Below are 11,435 nucleotides of genomic sequence, written 5' to 3' on the forward strand. Positions count from 1 at the left end.
AATAAGGCAAGACAACGACTACATAAAGTGAACTAGATAAATCACGGAGATGAGACCCAACAGTTGACGTCAGGTGGCAAAGCACACTATTTCATAGGCAGTATTTCATCCTTATCAACTCAAGACCTACTATTAAGCCATCACCGCGGTCGCATTCTCTGGATTCCCACGATAGTAGTCATCCATGTCCTCCAACGTACGTCCTGCTGTCTCTGGATAAAAGACGTAAATGACAGGGACCATCGCTGCGTTCAACGCGATCCAAATCGTATAGAATCGCCATCCAAGGTTCTGTATACCAATTGGAGTGATCTCGACGACCATGAAATTGAAAATCCAGTTTGTAGCTGCTCCAAGTGCGGCGCCCTTGGTTCGCATCGTAAGGGAGTTGATCTCTGTGGGGTACACTAGAAATACCATCAGTACACAGTGAAAGCATAAGTTGGAAGAGAAGTGAGACATACACCATGGCACGCCTTGCATGCCGATTCCAAAGAATATATAATACATGAAGAAGAAAGCAACCGAGGCAGAGGCCACTTCATGTTGATGTGGGTAGCCAGGCATCTCATTATACCGAATGAGAGCTGTGATGAAGCTGTAGCAGAGACACTGGCCCGTGGCACCAAATATCAATAGTGCTCGACGGCCCCATCGCTCAACATTCGGTATACCGATCATGGAAAAGCATAAATACTGAACGCTATTACATGCTGTTAGGAGTCTTGCTAACGGCTCACTCACACCAACTGATTTCGTCAATACTGTGGGTAGGTAGTAGGAGGTCACATTGATTCCTGAGAACTGTTGCATCGCCTGAGCTCCCATGCCGAGGATAAGCCTGCGGATGGTCTTAGTGCCTGACCGTTCATGGGCGCGTCCGCGCAGTATGTCACTGAAGCTAACGCTGTTGGCTCGTTCGTATTCGACACTGTGTCGAATCTCGCTGGTTTGAAATTGGACGAAGGGGTCGTTTCTAGATTTGTTCTCAAGATCTGCGATGATCTGTACAGCTGCTTCTTCTTGGCCGTGGGCAATAAGCCACCTGGGAATGTGAGCAAAATTTGTTAAAAATCACAGTATACATACCTTGGGGACTCAGGTAACCATGGAACTGTGAGAGCGAGTATGATTATGAAGACGAACTGGAATGACAGGGGAAAGCGCCAGGACACAGGGCCACTGGCGAATGAAAGCCCGTAATTGAGCCAATTGGCAAGTGAAAACCCAACAAGGACGAGTACATTCTCGAGGATAACCAATTTGCCCCGCCAATGCACATTTGATGTTTCGACCTGCCAAATGGGTGCAGTAGATGTGTTCAGACCTTCGTGGTGGCATAGTTAGTGTCTATATTCCTGGAACTATCGGAGGAGAGATACCGTTTCCAATTCCCGCAATGACTCGACCTGCCATCATTTGGCCAACACTGTACGAGGAAGCTTGCAAAAGAGCACCAACGGCCATTACAGTAGTCCCAACGAGGACCGTCTTTCGGCGCCCCAACCGCTCACCAAGCCAGTATGCACAGATTGATCCGACGAAGCAGCCAACATCGTAGATCGCGGTGACAGTGCCAAGAAGACTGGTCTTAGAAGGACCTTCAAGATTGTGTAACTGCAGAAAATCTTTGGATATCACGACTCCGCTGAAAACACCCTATAACTGGATTAGCCGTGCACCACCGGAACTGTACTATAGTAACTGACCTGATCATACCCATACAGAGTCATGTCAGCACCACAGGCTAGGGTGATCCAAAAGGTTAACCACCCCCCTCGAAGGCCGAAATACGAAGTCTTAGAATTGAACATAATGTTTATTGTATGGTAATTCATTATCATCATACACATGCCGGCTCGAAGGTCACAGCCGTAATATATCCTTTCATCCTTCCCAAAGTATCACCCGGCTATGCGGCAATTCGCGGCAACCATAATGTCAGTAACGCACAGCATTGCTACTACTAATATCGTACGACGCAATTCGAACAGCTCCTTTAATGCCATACTAGCACTCAGAAATATACAGTGAAGGTTCTGTCGATCCCATAGGACGCGGGGTAATGCGGGGGATCACGTGGAATCAGCAAGGAATGAGGATCGGATGGATCGACATTCAGCATGTGTCCCCGTCTCGGGGACACTTTTCTTTGGATGAGCGAATATGGATCCAGATTATGGCCCCGATGATATTTGCAGCGCATGGCCATATGGTATCCCGATTATGGCTTCTCAATCGCCCTGTAGGCGGCCACGCACACGCAAGTCTCGCGGCCGCGGGTTGCGGACTAAGAATGGATGGTGAGTGACCCATGCCGAAGACGCGGTACACGGTTAAATATAATGAATACAGCATAACATGTCGTAAGCGACATCTGAAGTGCGATGAAGTCAAGCCGATTTGTGGTCCTTGCGTCAAAAAGGACAAGACCTGTGAATATCCCGCATCAGGCCGTCGCGGTAATGACAGCTCAGCCTCCGACCGGACCATTGCTGCTGCTGTTCCGGTGACAGACCAAGATCCATCAGCATCTCCGAAACAAGCCAGCGCTCATGTATTGCATGACGACTCCACAGAAATAACATCCTCCGAACAACATGAGCCACCACGTGTGGCGTGGAGCTGCTCAGATGCAGAGACCAATCCCCCTTCGTTAGCGGTCCCGGATCACCTAACGGGGGGTGACTTGCCTACCGGTCTGAGCCCCATCGCCTTTCAGCATAACTATCTGTCTCCCTCAAACGCGTCTTTCGCCGCAGTGAGATGGTTTGGGCTCTTGGCGAGTGATGCTGCAAGGGACAGCCCGCAGCTGCCCTCTGTGAATAACTCTGGCACTCAAAATCAGTCTGTTGATCACCTGGAAATCGATGGTCTGAGCCAGCCTTATTCGCTACAATATGCAACACAGGTGCTTGATAGTACCCTTGACTCCAGCGCGAGCAATGGCCCAACATCTTACCAAGAAGGTAGCGCGGTAGAGGAGGAACTAATTTGGCAGTCACGGGAGGCAATTGAGCTCCTGCCTACCGAACATGCCTTGTTCGAACACTTTATAAATCAGGTGTGCCCTTGGGTAAGCATACTTATATTTCTGTTCCAAAGGTTAACGAGATAGCCTAATACCTCTAACAGCTCGATCTCTTCGATCCTACTAGCCAGTTTTCCACATTTGTCGCGCACTTGGCAGTAAGCCCACTCATTGCTCTCTGCTAGAATGTTATATCAGTAGACTGACAACTTGTCAAGATACATAATGCTGGACTCATGAATGCCATTCTCGCCCTCGCATTCCGGCACCTAGCACTGAATCCTCGCTTGGATCAAGAAAACATGCCGAACAAAGAAGCTGCGGCTCTACAATACTACTACCAATCACTGCACTATGTCCAACGAGCCATGCGGTTCTCCAGCTACAAGACTAGCCTAGAACTCCTTGCAACAGCACTGATCATCTCCGCCTACGAAATGCTCGACAACTCCACCAACGATTGGGAACGGCACCTTGAAGGAGTCTTCCTCATACAAAGGTCCCAGATCATCCATGGCGAGTCTGGAGGCCTACACTCCGCCGTATGGTGGGCCTGGCTCTGCCAGGACATCTGGGCTGCGTTCCGCGAGAAACGCAAAACATTGACATTTTGGGTTCCGCAGAAACCCCTCTCTGCGCTGTTACCGCACGAGCTTGCTATGCGTGCTGTTTATATTACTGCAAAGGTGATTAGTTATTGCGCAGAGACCACCACTGAGGAGAACAGACAGCGGCGAGTTGAGGACGGTAACCGGCTTCGTGCCATGCTCGAGGATTGGCGACAGCACCGAACCGTGGAGTTCTCGCCTCTGCCGCTAGGTGCAAGTGAGTATTCGTCGTACTTTCGGCCGATTTGGATTCGCCCTGCTGCTTTTGGTACGTCCAATCTCAATAGGTGTTGAGTTAACGAGGTTCACTGACTGATTTGATTTCTAGGACTGGCAGTTCAGTTCTTCAGCGCGTCATGCATTCTCTTACTGGCGCATGAGCCAAGCATAGGAGGACTGGACCAATACCTCGAGCGTCAAAGTGCCATCAAGCACTACGTGGAGGATATCTGTGGGATTGCTATGACCTTAAAGGATAATGCGTCTAGCTTGATGTCGTCTCAGGCTGTCTTCATCGGTATGTAATAGGGAGACGCTACCGCCACATCGGGCACTCTCCGCACTGTAAAGGTAAGGCTCGCTCAGAAGACCAGAAGAAGCCCTACCGCCTGCCACTTTTATATCCACTACGGCTATCATGCCTCGGATATGAGCAAGGCGGCAGGGTTTCTGCATGTCCTAAAAGCAAGCCTTGCCATTTCAAGTAGGCGGGGAGGTTGACATGATGCGGAGAGCGCTGAGTGTCTTTCACGTGACTGACTCATCGCAGCAGGAATCTTTACTCAGGAGAAGCGTGCTCGGGAAGATATCCTGGAGCTGCTAGAATCTTGTCGAGCAAGAACTGGCGGGCCGGTCAGATCATTGGGAGTGGAGTTACAGGAGCTTTGGGAAAGCCAGGATGCTAAAGCCGCTACTGGTGGGAAAGGTTTTATCCGGGCCGGTGCTGCCTCATAACATGGTTGATCTTTACGTACTATCCAGTCTACAGACCAAGTAATGCTCCCTTGACTCCAACTCCGAGCTGGACCCTCCATAAGCGGTGCTCATTCAGCGCAAATATCTCTCCGTTTCTGCCAAAGCAGAAGTTGGCTACCCCACCATCGATGAGAATGCGACCGAGGAGAACTCCTCCGGGCGACCAGACGTGGATACCATCACCGCAACCACTATACACATTTCCATTCAGATCGCACTTGATCCCATCTGGAATTCCATGATCGGCCATGGCGAAGAGCCGACGGTTTGTGAGGAACGGCTGTCCATGTATCGTGGACACGTCGAAGGCATAGCTACACAACCCTAATCAGTGGACATCCCAAAGACAATACAATAATGAAACTTTGCACATACATCGAAGATACCCGATGATCAAACACCGTACCATCCCCATGCAGTCGGTCCGTGTCTGTGATATAAACCGTCTTTTCATCCGGGGAGAAACAAATCCCATTCGGCATCCCAAACCCATCAGCCATAGCGCGAGTAGTCCCTTCGCGCGGACACCACCGATACACCTGACACGGTAAACACGGTTCCGGACGATATTCATGCCTATAGCCATATATAGGATCCGTAAACCAAATAGAGCCATCAGTATGTACGACCACGTCATTGACCGAGTTGAACGGCCGGCCGAAGAAATCCCCCTTGAGCAGTTCCGTTGTGTACGGTGCAGTGATGGACATCTGATACAACCCGCTGGGCTGGGTCATGGACCCCTGACGCAGATGAGAATGTGATCTCTGCCGTAGTTGATGCCGCCATTTCCCATAGGGATCTCGGTGGGGATTTCCTCGTAGGTGATGGGGTTGGTGTTCAGGTCAACGCGGGTGATGTAGACTTTTTGCTCGCTTTTGCTGCCATTAGGATCGACGCATCGGTTGCTGGTAATCCAGAGGTTGTTCGTCTCGGGAATGTAGATTCCGGCTTCGTGTGCAAAGGGGTAGTCGCGGTGTTCTGCTAATAGTTCGAGGGTGGGGGTTGGGCCGGTGATTGCGTCGAAGTCTTTGTGGTGGGATTGGAACCCTGTTATTTCGCTGTTGGTCATGGTGAGGTATTTCGTCACGCTGATTAGATTGAGAGGACTGTATGCTATTGCGTTGGTGATCAGAGTAAGAGATATAGTCTGTGCTTAGTGAGTATAAAAAGTGGCGAAGTCAACAATGGAGGGGAAAGATGGGGAAAGAAACTGGGGAATCGGGGTAACTCCGGTCCTCGTCTCGAGGCCATCCCCGCCCCACCAGGAGTTCATCTCCCAAGAGTATAAGAACGTCGATCAACACAAGCATCCATGGTATGACAACCGCACCCGACTGAACAATTCAGTGCTCCTCGCAACGATGTCCTGGAAAGAAGAAAACCGCCACAGGCGCATTCTGCGCAATGCTCACGCCGGCGGATACGGCGTCATCGCTGTCATCGCCTACAACCTCGAACAAATTCTCGGCTACATCCGAGCAGCAGAAACAGCGCGGTCGCCTCTTATCATACAATTCTTCCCATGGGCTGTGAAAGCAACTGATGGCTTGATCGTGCGTACCGCTGCAGATGCGGTCAGTCGTGCGACCGTGCCTATCAGCATCCATCTCGACCATGCGCAGTCGGAAGACATTATCAAGCAGGCGGCGGATATGCCATTCGACAGTATTATGGTAGACATGTCCCACCATGAGAAGGAGGTCAATCTGCGAAAGACTCGCGAACTGGTGCGATACTGCAATGAGCGCCAGAAAGTCACCGAAGCTGAGCCGGGGCGTATTGAAGGAGGTGAAGACGGGGTCATGGATACGGCAGGGCTGGAGGCCTGTATGACCACTGCAGAAGAGGTGGATGAGTTTATTGATACGGGCGTGGATGTGCTTGCTCCGGCTATTGGCAATGTCCATGGCGAATATGGTCCCCGTGGCCCGCAATTGGATTTTGAGCGGTGAGTTTGGCAGTTACTCGTGATGATTGGAACAATCAACTTGCTGACATACTGTGCCAGGTTTGAGAAGATTCGCAGTCAGGTCAATGGGAGAGTATGTTTGGCGATTCATGGTACGAATGGGTTTCCGCCCGAGCTGATACAACGTTGCGTGGCGGCTGGAGTGGCCAAGATCAATGTGAACCGGCTTGTGTTGGATGATTACTATGATCATCTTCGAGATAATGTGGGGAAGATACCACATACCCAGCTGATTGAGGAGGGGATTCAGAAAGTGGCAGATTTGACTGCGAAGTGGATGGAGATTTGCGGGTCTGCGGGTAAGGCGTGAGACACAGTTGAATCGAAATATGATATAGTTAGATTTTTAGAGTGCATACATTAAGCTTAGCAATGATTCACCATCCCTTTTTGCGAGCATTTACCTCTAGAGAGTGATGGCTGGTAGCTTACAACTACTACTTTGAAGAGCTGGCTACATGTAACACATACCAGACAGTAATGGGTTTTATGAACTAGGATATAGTACCTGATAACTGCAAGACACTATTCCTAGACCAATCTATTGCAAGTTACTAAACATCCCACCATCCGCCAACAACCCCGTGGCATTGACATATCGACTCATCTCCTCGCAAGCCAGGAACACCGCTGGACCAGCCATATCGTCCGGGTTCCCGATCCGCCCCAGCGGAATGCGCGCCTCGAGTGCAGCCTTCTTAGTAGGGTTCTTCATATCATGATCAGCCAACTGAGTCGCAATGGTACCTGGCATAAGAGCATTGCATCTGATACGATCCTTGCCAAGTGAAATAGCCATAGACTGCATCATGGAGAGCACAGCGGCCTTAGTGGGAGTATAGTGGGTCTGAAGGCCTCCACCAACCAGCGCGCTGACGGAAGAGATACCGATGATGGAGCCACCGTGGCCCTGCTTGACCATCTGCCGGGCAGCTGCTTGACAGGAGTAGAAGCAGCCTTTGATGTTGACGTCGACGCTGTGATCGAGGAGAGAGGATTCAATTCTGAATGTGTTAGCTGCCAGTCTTCTTTACTCAGCTGTTGGAATAATAGTCTCACTGGAGGAATTCAGCTTGCTTGAACACACCAGCATTGGCAACGAAAATATCCAGCTTGCCCCATTGAGAGACGGCTTCCTTGACAAGGTTAATGCTGGTTTCCGGGGCGGTCACATCACCAGGAATCTCGAGGATATTGCCAGCTGCGATTCCGCTTTGTTGGATGGATTTAACTTCATCGAGCAGACTGTGCCGATGCTCTTCATCTTGGGGGAGGCCGAGATGGTTGACCGCGACATTGCAGCCTTGGGTGATGTATGCCAATGCGATCGCGCGGCCGATTCCTGTGGTGCCGCCGGTGATGGCAGCTGTTTTGCCTTTGAGCAGATTGCAGGCCGGTAGAGCCATTGCAGAGAATTGTTCACGAATGAGCTGTCCGAAGAATAATACGGTTTTTTGTGCAATATAGTGACCGTGGCACCTTTTCAAGTCATGCAATGCAATCGTTGTTCCCGTCTCGAGGCAATGCATCCCCGCGCTTCCTCGCCTCTCCGCGTCTCGGGGGATCCCCGACTCGAGTGATCAAGTACCAGCAGATGATCAAAACATGTTATAAAATGACTTGTAAATGCCTTATACAATGTAAAATCATTATTATTTGAAGACATTACCACTATCTTATCAATCATACTGATATCATCACGATGACCTCCTCGGACTCCAACGAAGCACCCCAGGCCAGCGCTGTCCAGACCCAGGTCAGCCTCGGTGGAAAGGTTATCGCGAGTAAGTACTCAACTAACACAGCTGTGACACATCTCTAATATGTCTCAGTAACCGGCGCCAATCGTGGAATCGGCCTCGGTATCGCGGAATGCTGTCTCACCAATGGTGCCGCCAAAGTTTACTCGATCGACATCGGCGAGACAGGGGAGGACTTCGCCGCCCTGGACAAGCGCTACCCAGGGCAACTCAGGGCCATTAGCGCGAATGTGACAGAGGAGGCCACCATCACCGCAGCTATCGACAAAATCATCGAAGAGGCTGGAGCGCTGCACGGTATGGTAGTCAACGCCGGTCGCACCCACCACAAGGCTGCTTTGGATTTCACCAAGGACGAGATCGAGACCCTTTTCAACGTGAACCTCTTCGGAGCATTTTATAGTGCTCGTGCTGCGGCGCGCGCCTTTATAAAACTGGGAATCAAGGGGTCGATTGTTTTTACGGCGTCGATGGCTTCATACCGACCGAATAAGGTTTGTTGTTACTTAAAGTCTGAGTTAGGTCATGACTAACGATATGCTAGCGTGTCCCATCCACTCCGTATGGCGCTTCCAAGGCTGGTGTCCGAAACATGACTCACACGCTGGCTATGGAATGGGCTCAGTATGGCATCCGGGTTAACAGTGTTTCGCCAGGTTTGGTAAAAACTGCTATGACATATTGGGTACCACAGCAGCCCGACTGGGAGCAGCAACTCAAATATTACGGAGGATTTCCCCGGCTGGCGGAGGTGCAGGAGCTGGGGGGTGCTTATGTGTATCTGCTGAGTGATGCTGCTAGCTACACGACTTCGATTGATATTCCAGTGAATGGGGTGATTGGAAGTAAGTGTTTCATTGTTCTTTCCAGGTTTAGGCGTGATACTGACTTGAACAGTTTGTTGAGAATAAATCTTCGCGGCGAGGTCTTGTTTTCTAGGTTTGGGATGTTGTTGAGTTCGTTTACTAGAGGATCCATGTAGTGCTCTAATACAGTCTGATTTTCTCCCCATTTGTTTGTTTTCATAGACTACCGAGTGGATGAAACCGTTAAACGCTCTACCTTGCGCGCGAAACGAGGTCTTTTATTGCGGTGTCGCGTGCAACTATTCAGACATATCATAACCATGTGAAGCGCTTTTGTTTCATGTAGACAAAGCAAAGGAATCTTGCAGCTTCAGTCGGATGCCCCATGTTTCATAAGCAATCACTTATTCATTTCATTCCATTCAAAATTCGCGCAAATCATGCTATACTAAAACCAATAAGCTCTCTCAGGAAAAGTGATATGATACCCCGTACTACTAGATCCTAGTGCGTCCTCCCCTTGACAGTACCATCGATCCCTTCCAAATCACTATACAATCGCCACTCATAATCAAAACTCGGGTCATTGAACCGCGCCTTCGCATCCAGAGTAGCAATCTGAGCCATATCCTCCGCATCGAGCTCGAAGTCAGCTGCCAAATTCTCCTCGATCTGCCAATCGATCACAGTTTTTGGGATGACCGAACGGCCACTGTTGATTCCCCACGCAAGAACAACCTGCACAGGACTCTTGCCATACTTCTGACCGATTGCTTTGAGAATGGGCTGGTCAATAACCCGCATCATGTGCGCGATTTCCTTCGACCATCCTGCCTGACGGTAGAAGTCGTTCATGTTACCTAGAGGACTGAACTGAACGACGTGGATGCCCTTTTCGCGAAGCCATTCGTTGAAGCCTTTCTGCTGGAGGTAGGGATGGACTTCCATCTGGTGCACGGCGGGGACCTGCAGTTATCAGTTACGCCCAATCATCAAAACAAAAGGAAAAGAAGGTGACTTACAGTAGAAGTCTCCCTAAGCAACGTCTCGATCTCACCCTTACTAAAATTAGATACCCCAATGGCCTTCACCTTTCCCGTCTCGACCACCTTCTCCAAGGCTCTCCACGTATCCACAAACGTAGTCTCCCCATGAATCATTCTCCCCTCCGCATCACGAGGGAACCGATCTTCACCCCGCTTAAACGTGCACGGATAATGCATCAACAACAGATCAACATAGGGTGTATCCAAATCCCGTAGGGAATCATCCACCGCGCGCTCGACATCATCGGGGTGAAAATCATTACACCAGAGCTTAGTGCCAAGGAAGATCTCTTCGCGCGGGACGCCACTTTTCTTGATTCCTCTGCCGACTTGCTTTTCTACGCCGTAGACACGTGCTGTGTCAATGAGCCGCATACCATGCTGCAGAACTTGGCAGACGGTGTCTTCCTGAGAGTCGGGGTCTTGGAAAGTGCCAATTCCGAGAGCGGGGATTTTGGCGCCTGTGTTGAGGGTGTATGTTGTGCGGGTTGTGGGCGGGCGAGTGGCGCTTGTTGGTTTGATGGACACGATTGGGTCCTTGAGTGTTTGGGGGCCGGTGGCGTTGGCTGCTGCAGTGGCTGTAGCCATGTTGAGTGTGTTGTAGGTAGGTGGTGCTAGGCTGTGTGATGTTGTTGCCAAGAGGCTGTGGTTTGTTCGGTTTTGTGACGGGTGAACTGAGGAGAATCGACTGGGGTAAATATATCCCTCATTGGTATGTGGTATACGGTGAGGGCGAATTTATCTGCACTGCTCGTAAGTCTATAAGCCACTGCGAGGGCGAAATATTCTAACGTAAGCAGCAGGCTGTAAGCCTGCATGACGCCGTGTCGGTGTTAGTCTGTAGTGAGATTTGGCGGCGGCTAATAGCGGCCGCCGGCTACTGTGATCTCCCATCTGATGAGATGAGTGTAACGGGTGAACATCGGGATCCAAATGTAAAGATTGATGTATGTCGTGAGATTAGATAGAGGGAAAGTCCAAGTTCATTCTAGTTATCCCTATGTGTTGATCTTTAACGACTCCTTATAACGGTGGATTTGGACAGATTGAAAAATACCTTCCAAATAACATTGAATACACTTTCAAGCTCATACAGAAAGCTATTAATATACGATAATAACATATAATTGCAGAATCCTGTAAGATGAGAAGCAATTTTGCATAAACTTAAATTCCTCCAGGAACCCATTGGCAAACCAGTGAACCTACTCTACTGATAATCAAATTACCCGGTACC

The 11,435-nt window shown here is 49.9% G+C and overlaps 8 protein-coding genes across 8 annotated transcripts; 3 read left to right on the plus strand and 5 right to left on the minus strand.

Moving 5' to 3' along the window:
- Positions 1-132: 132 nt before the first annotated feature.
- On the minus strand, positions 133-1,814 carry AKAW2_81344A (sugar porter family MFS transporter; the record flags this gene model as incomplete). The annotated part of the gene is made up of 5 exons (XM_041682465.1): positions 133-407; positions 465-1,045; positions 1,090-1,327; positions 1,383-1,659; positions 1,710-1,814. 5 exons carry the CDS (start codon positions 1,812-1,814, stop codon positions 133-135), a joined length of 1,476 nt encoding a protein of 491 aa, XP_041549305.1.
- Positions 1,815-2,314: 500 nt separating this feature from the next.
- AKAW2_81345S (Zn(II)2Cys6 transcription factor) lies at positions 2,315-4,593 on the plus strand (the record flags this gene model as incomplete). Its single annotated transcript, XM_041682466.1, has 5 exons — positions 2,315-3,076; positions 3,136-3,189; positions 3,250-3,907; positions 3,968-4,156; positions 4,409-4,593. 5 exons carry the CDS (start codon positions 2,315-2,317, stop codon positions 4,591-4,593), a joined length of 1,848 nt encoding a protein of 615 aa, XP_041549306.1.
- A 28-nt stretch (positions 4,594-4,621) lies between these two features.
- Positions 4,622-5,114, minus strand: AKAW2_81346A (SMP-30/gluconolactonase/LRE family protein; the record flags this gene model as incomplete). Its single annotated transcript, XM_041682468.1, has 2 exons — positions 4,622-4,928; positions 4,990-5,114. The coding sequence occupies 2 exons, from the start codon at positions 5,112-5,114 to the stop codon at positions 4,622-4,624; spliced, it is 432 nt and encodes a 143-aa protein (XP_041549307.1).
- A 233-nt stretch (positions 5,115-5,347) lies between these two features.
- On the minus strand, positions 5,348-5,686 carry AKAW2_81347A (uncharacterized protein; the record flags this gene model as incomplete). The annotated part of the gene is made up of 1 exon (XM_041682469.1): positions 5,348-5,686. One exon carries the CDS (start codon positions 5,684-5,686, stop codon positions 5,348-5,350), a length of 339 nt encoding a protein of 112 aa, XP_041549308.1.
- Positions 5,687-5,801: 115 nt separating this feature from the next.
- Positions 5,802-6,896, plus strand: AKAW2_81348S (class II fructose-bisphosphate aldolase; the record flags this gene model as incomplete). The annotated part of the gene is made up of 2 exons (XM_041682470.1): positions 5,802-6,565; positions 6,626-6,896. The coding sequence occupies 2 exons, from the start codon at positions 5,802-5,804 to the stop codon at positions 6,894-6,896; spliced, it is 1,035 nt and encodes a 344-aa protein (XP_041549309.1).
- Positions 6,897-7,127: 231 nt separating this feature from the next.
- Positions 7,128-7,992, minus strand: AKAW2_81349A (SDR family NAD(P)-dependent oxidoreductase; the record flags this gene model as incomplete). Its single annotated transcript, XM_041682471.1, has 2 exons — positions 7,128-7,590; positions 7,646-7,992. The coding sequence occupies 2 exons, from the start codon at positions 7,990-7,992 to the stop codon at positions 7,128-7,130; spliced, it is 810 nt and encodes a 269-aa protein (XP_041549310.1).
- Positions 7,993-8,288: 296 nt separating this feature from the next.
- Positions 8,289-9,251, plus strand: AKAW2_81350S (uncharacterized protein; the record flags this gene model as incomplete). Its single annotated transcript, XM_041682472.1, has 4 exons — positions 8,289-8,370; positions 8,419-8,840; positions 8,891-9,191; positions 9,244-9,251. The coding sequence occupies 4 exons, from the start codon at positions 8,289-8,291 to the stop codon at positions 9,249-9,251; spliced, it is 813 nt and encodes a 270-aa protein (XP_041549311.1).
- A 405-nt stretch (positions 9,252-9,656) lies between these two features.
- Positions 9,657-10,786, minus strand: AKAW2_81351A (aldo/keto reductase; the record flags this gene model as incomplete). The annotated part of the gene is made up of 2 exons (XM_041682473.1): positions 9,657-10,118; positions 10,175-10,786. 2 exons carry the CDS (start codon positions 10,784-10,786, stop codon positions 9,657-9,659), a joined length of 1,074 nt encoding a protein of 357 aa, XP_041549312.1.
- Positions 10,787-11,435: the final 649 nt, after the last annotated feature.

Source organism: Aspergillus luchuensis, chromosome 8, assembly GCF_016861625.1.
Source record: "Aspergillus luchuensis IFO 4308 DNA, chromosome 8, nearly complete sequence".
NCBI classification, from domain to species: Eukaryota; Fungi; Ascomycota; class Eurotiomycetes; order Eurotiales; family Aspergillaceae; genus Aspergillus; species Aspergillus luchuensis.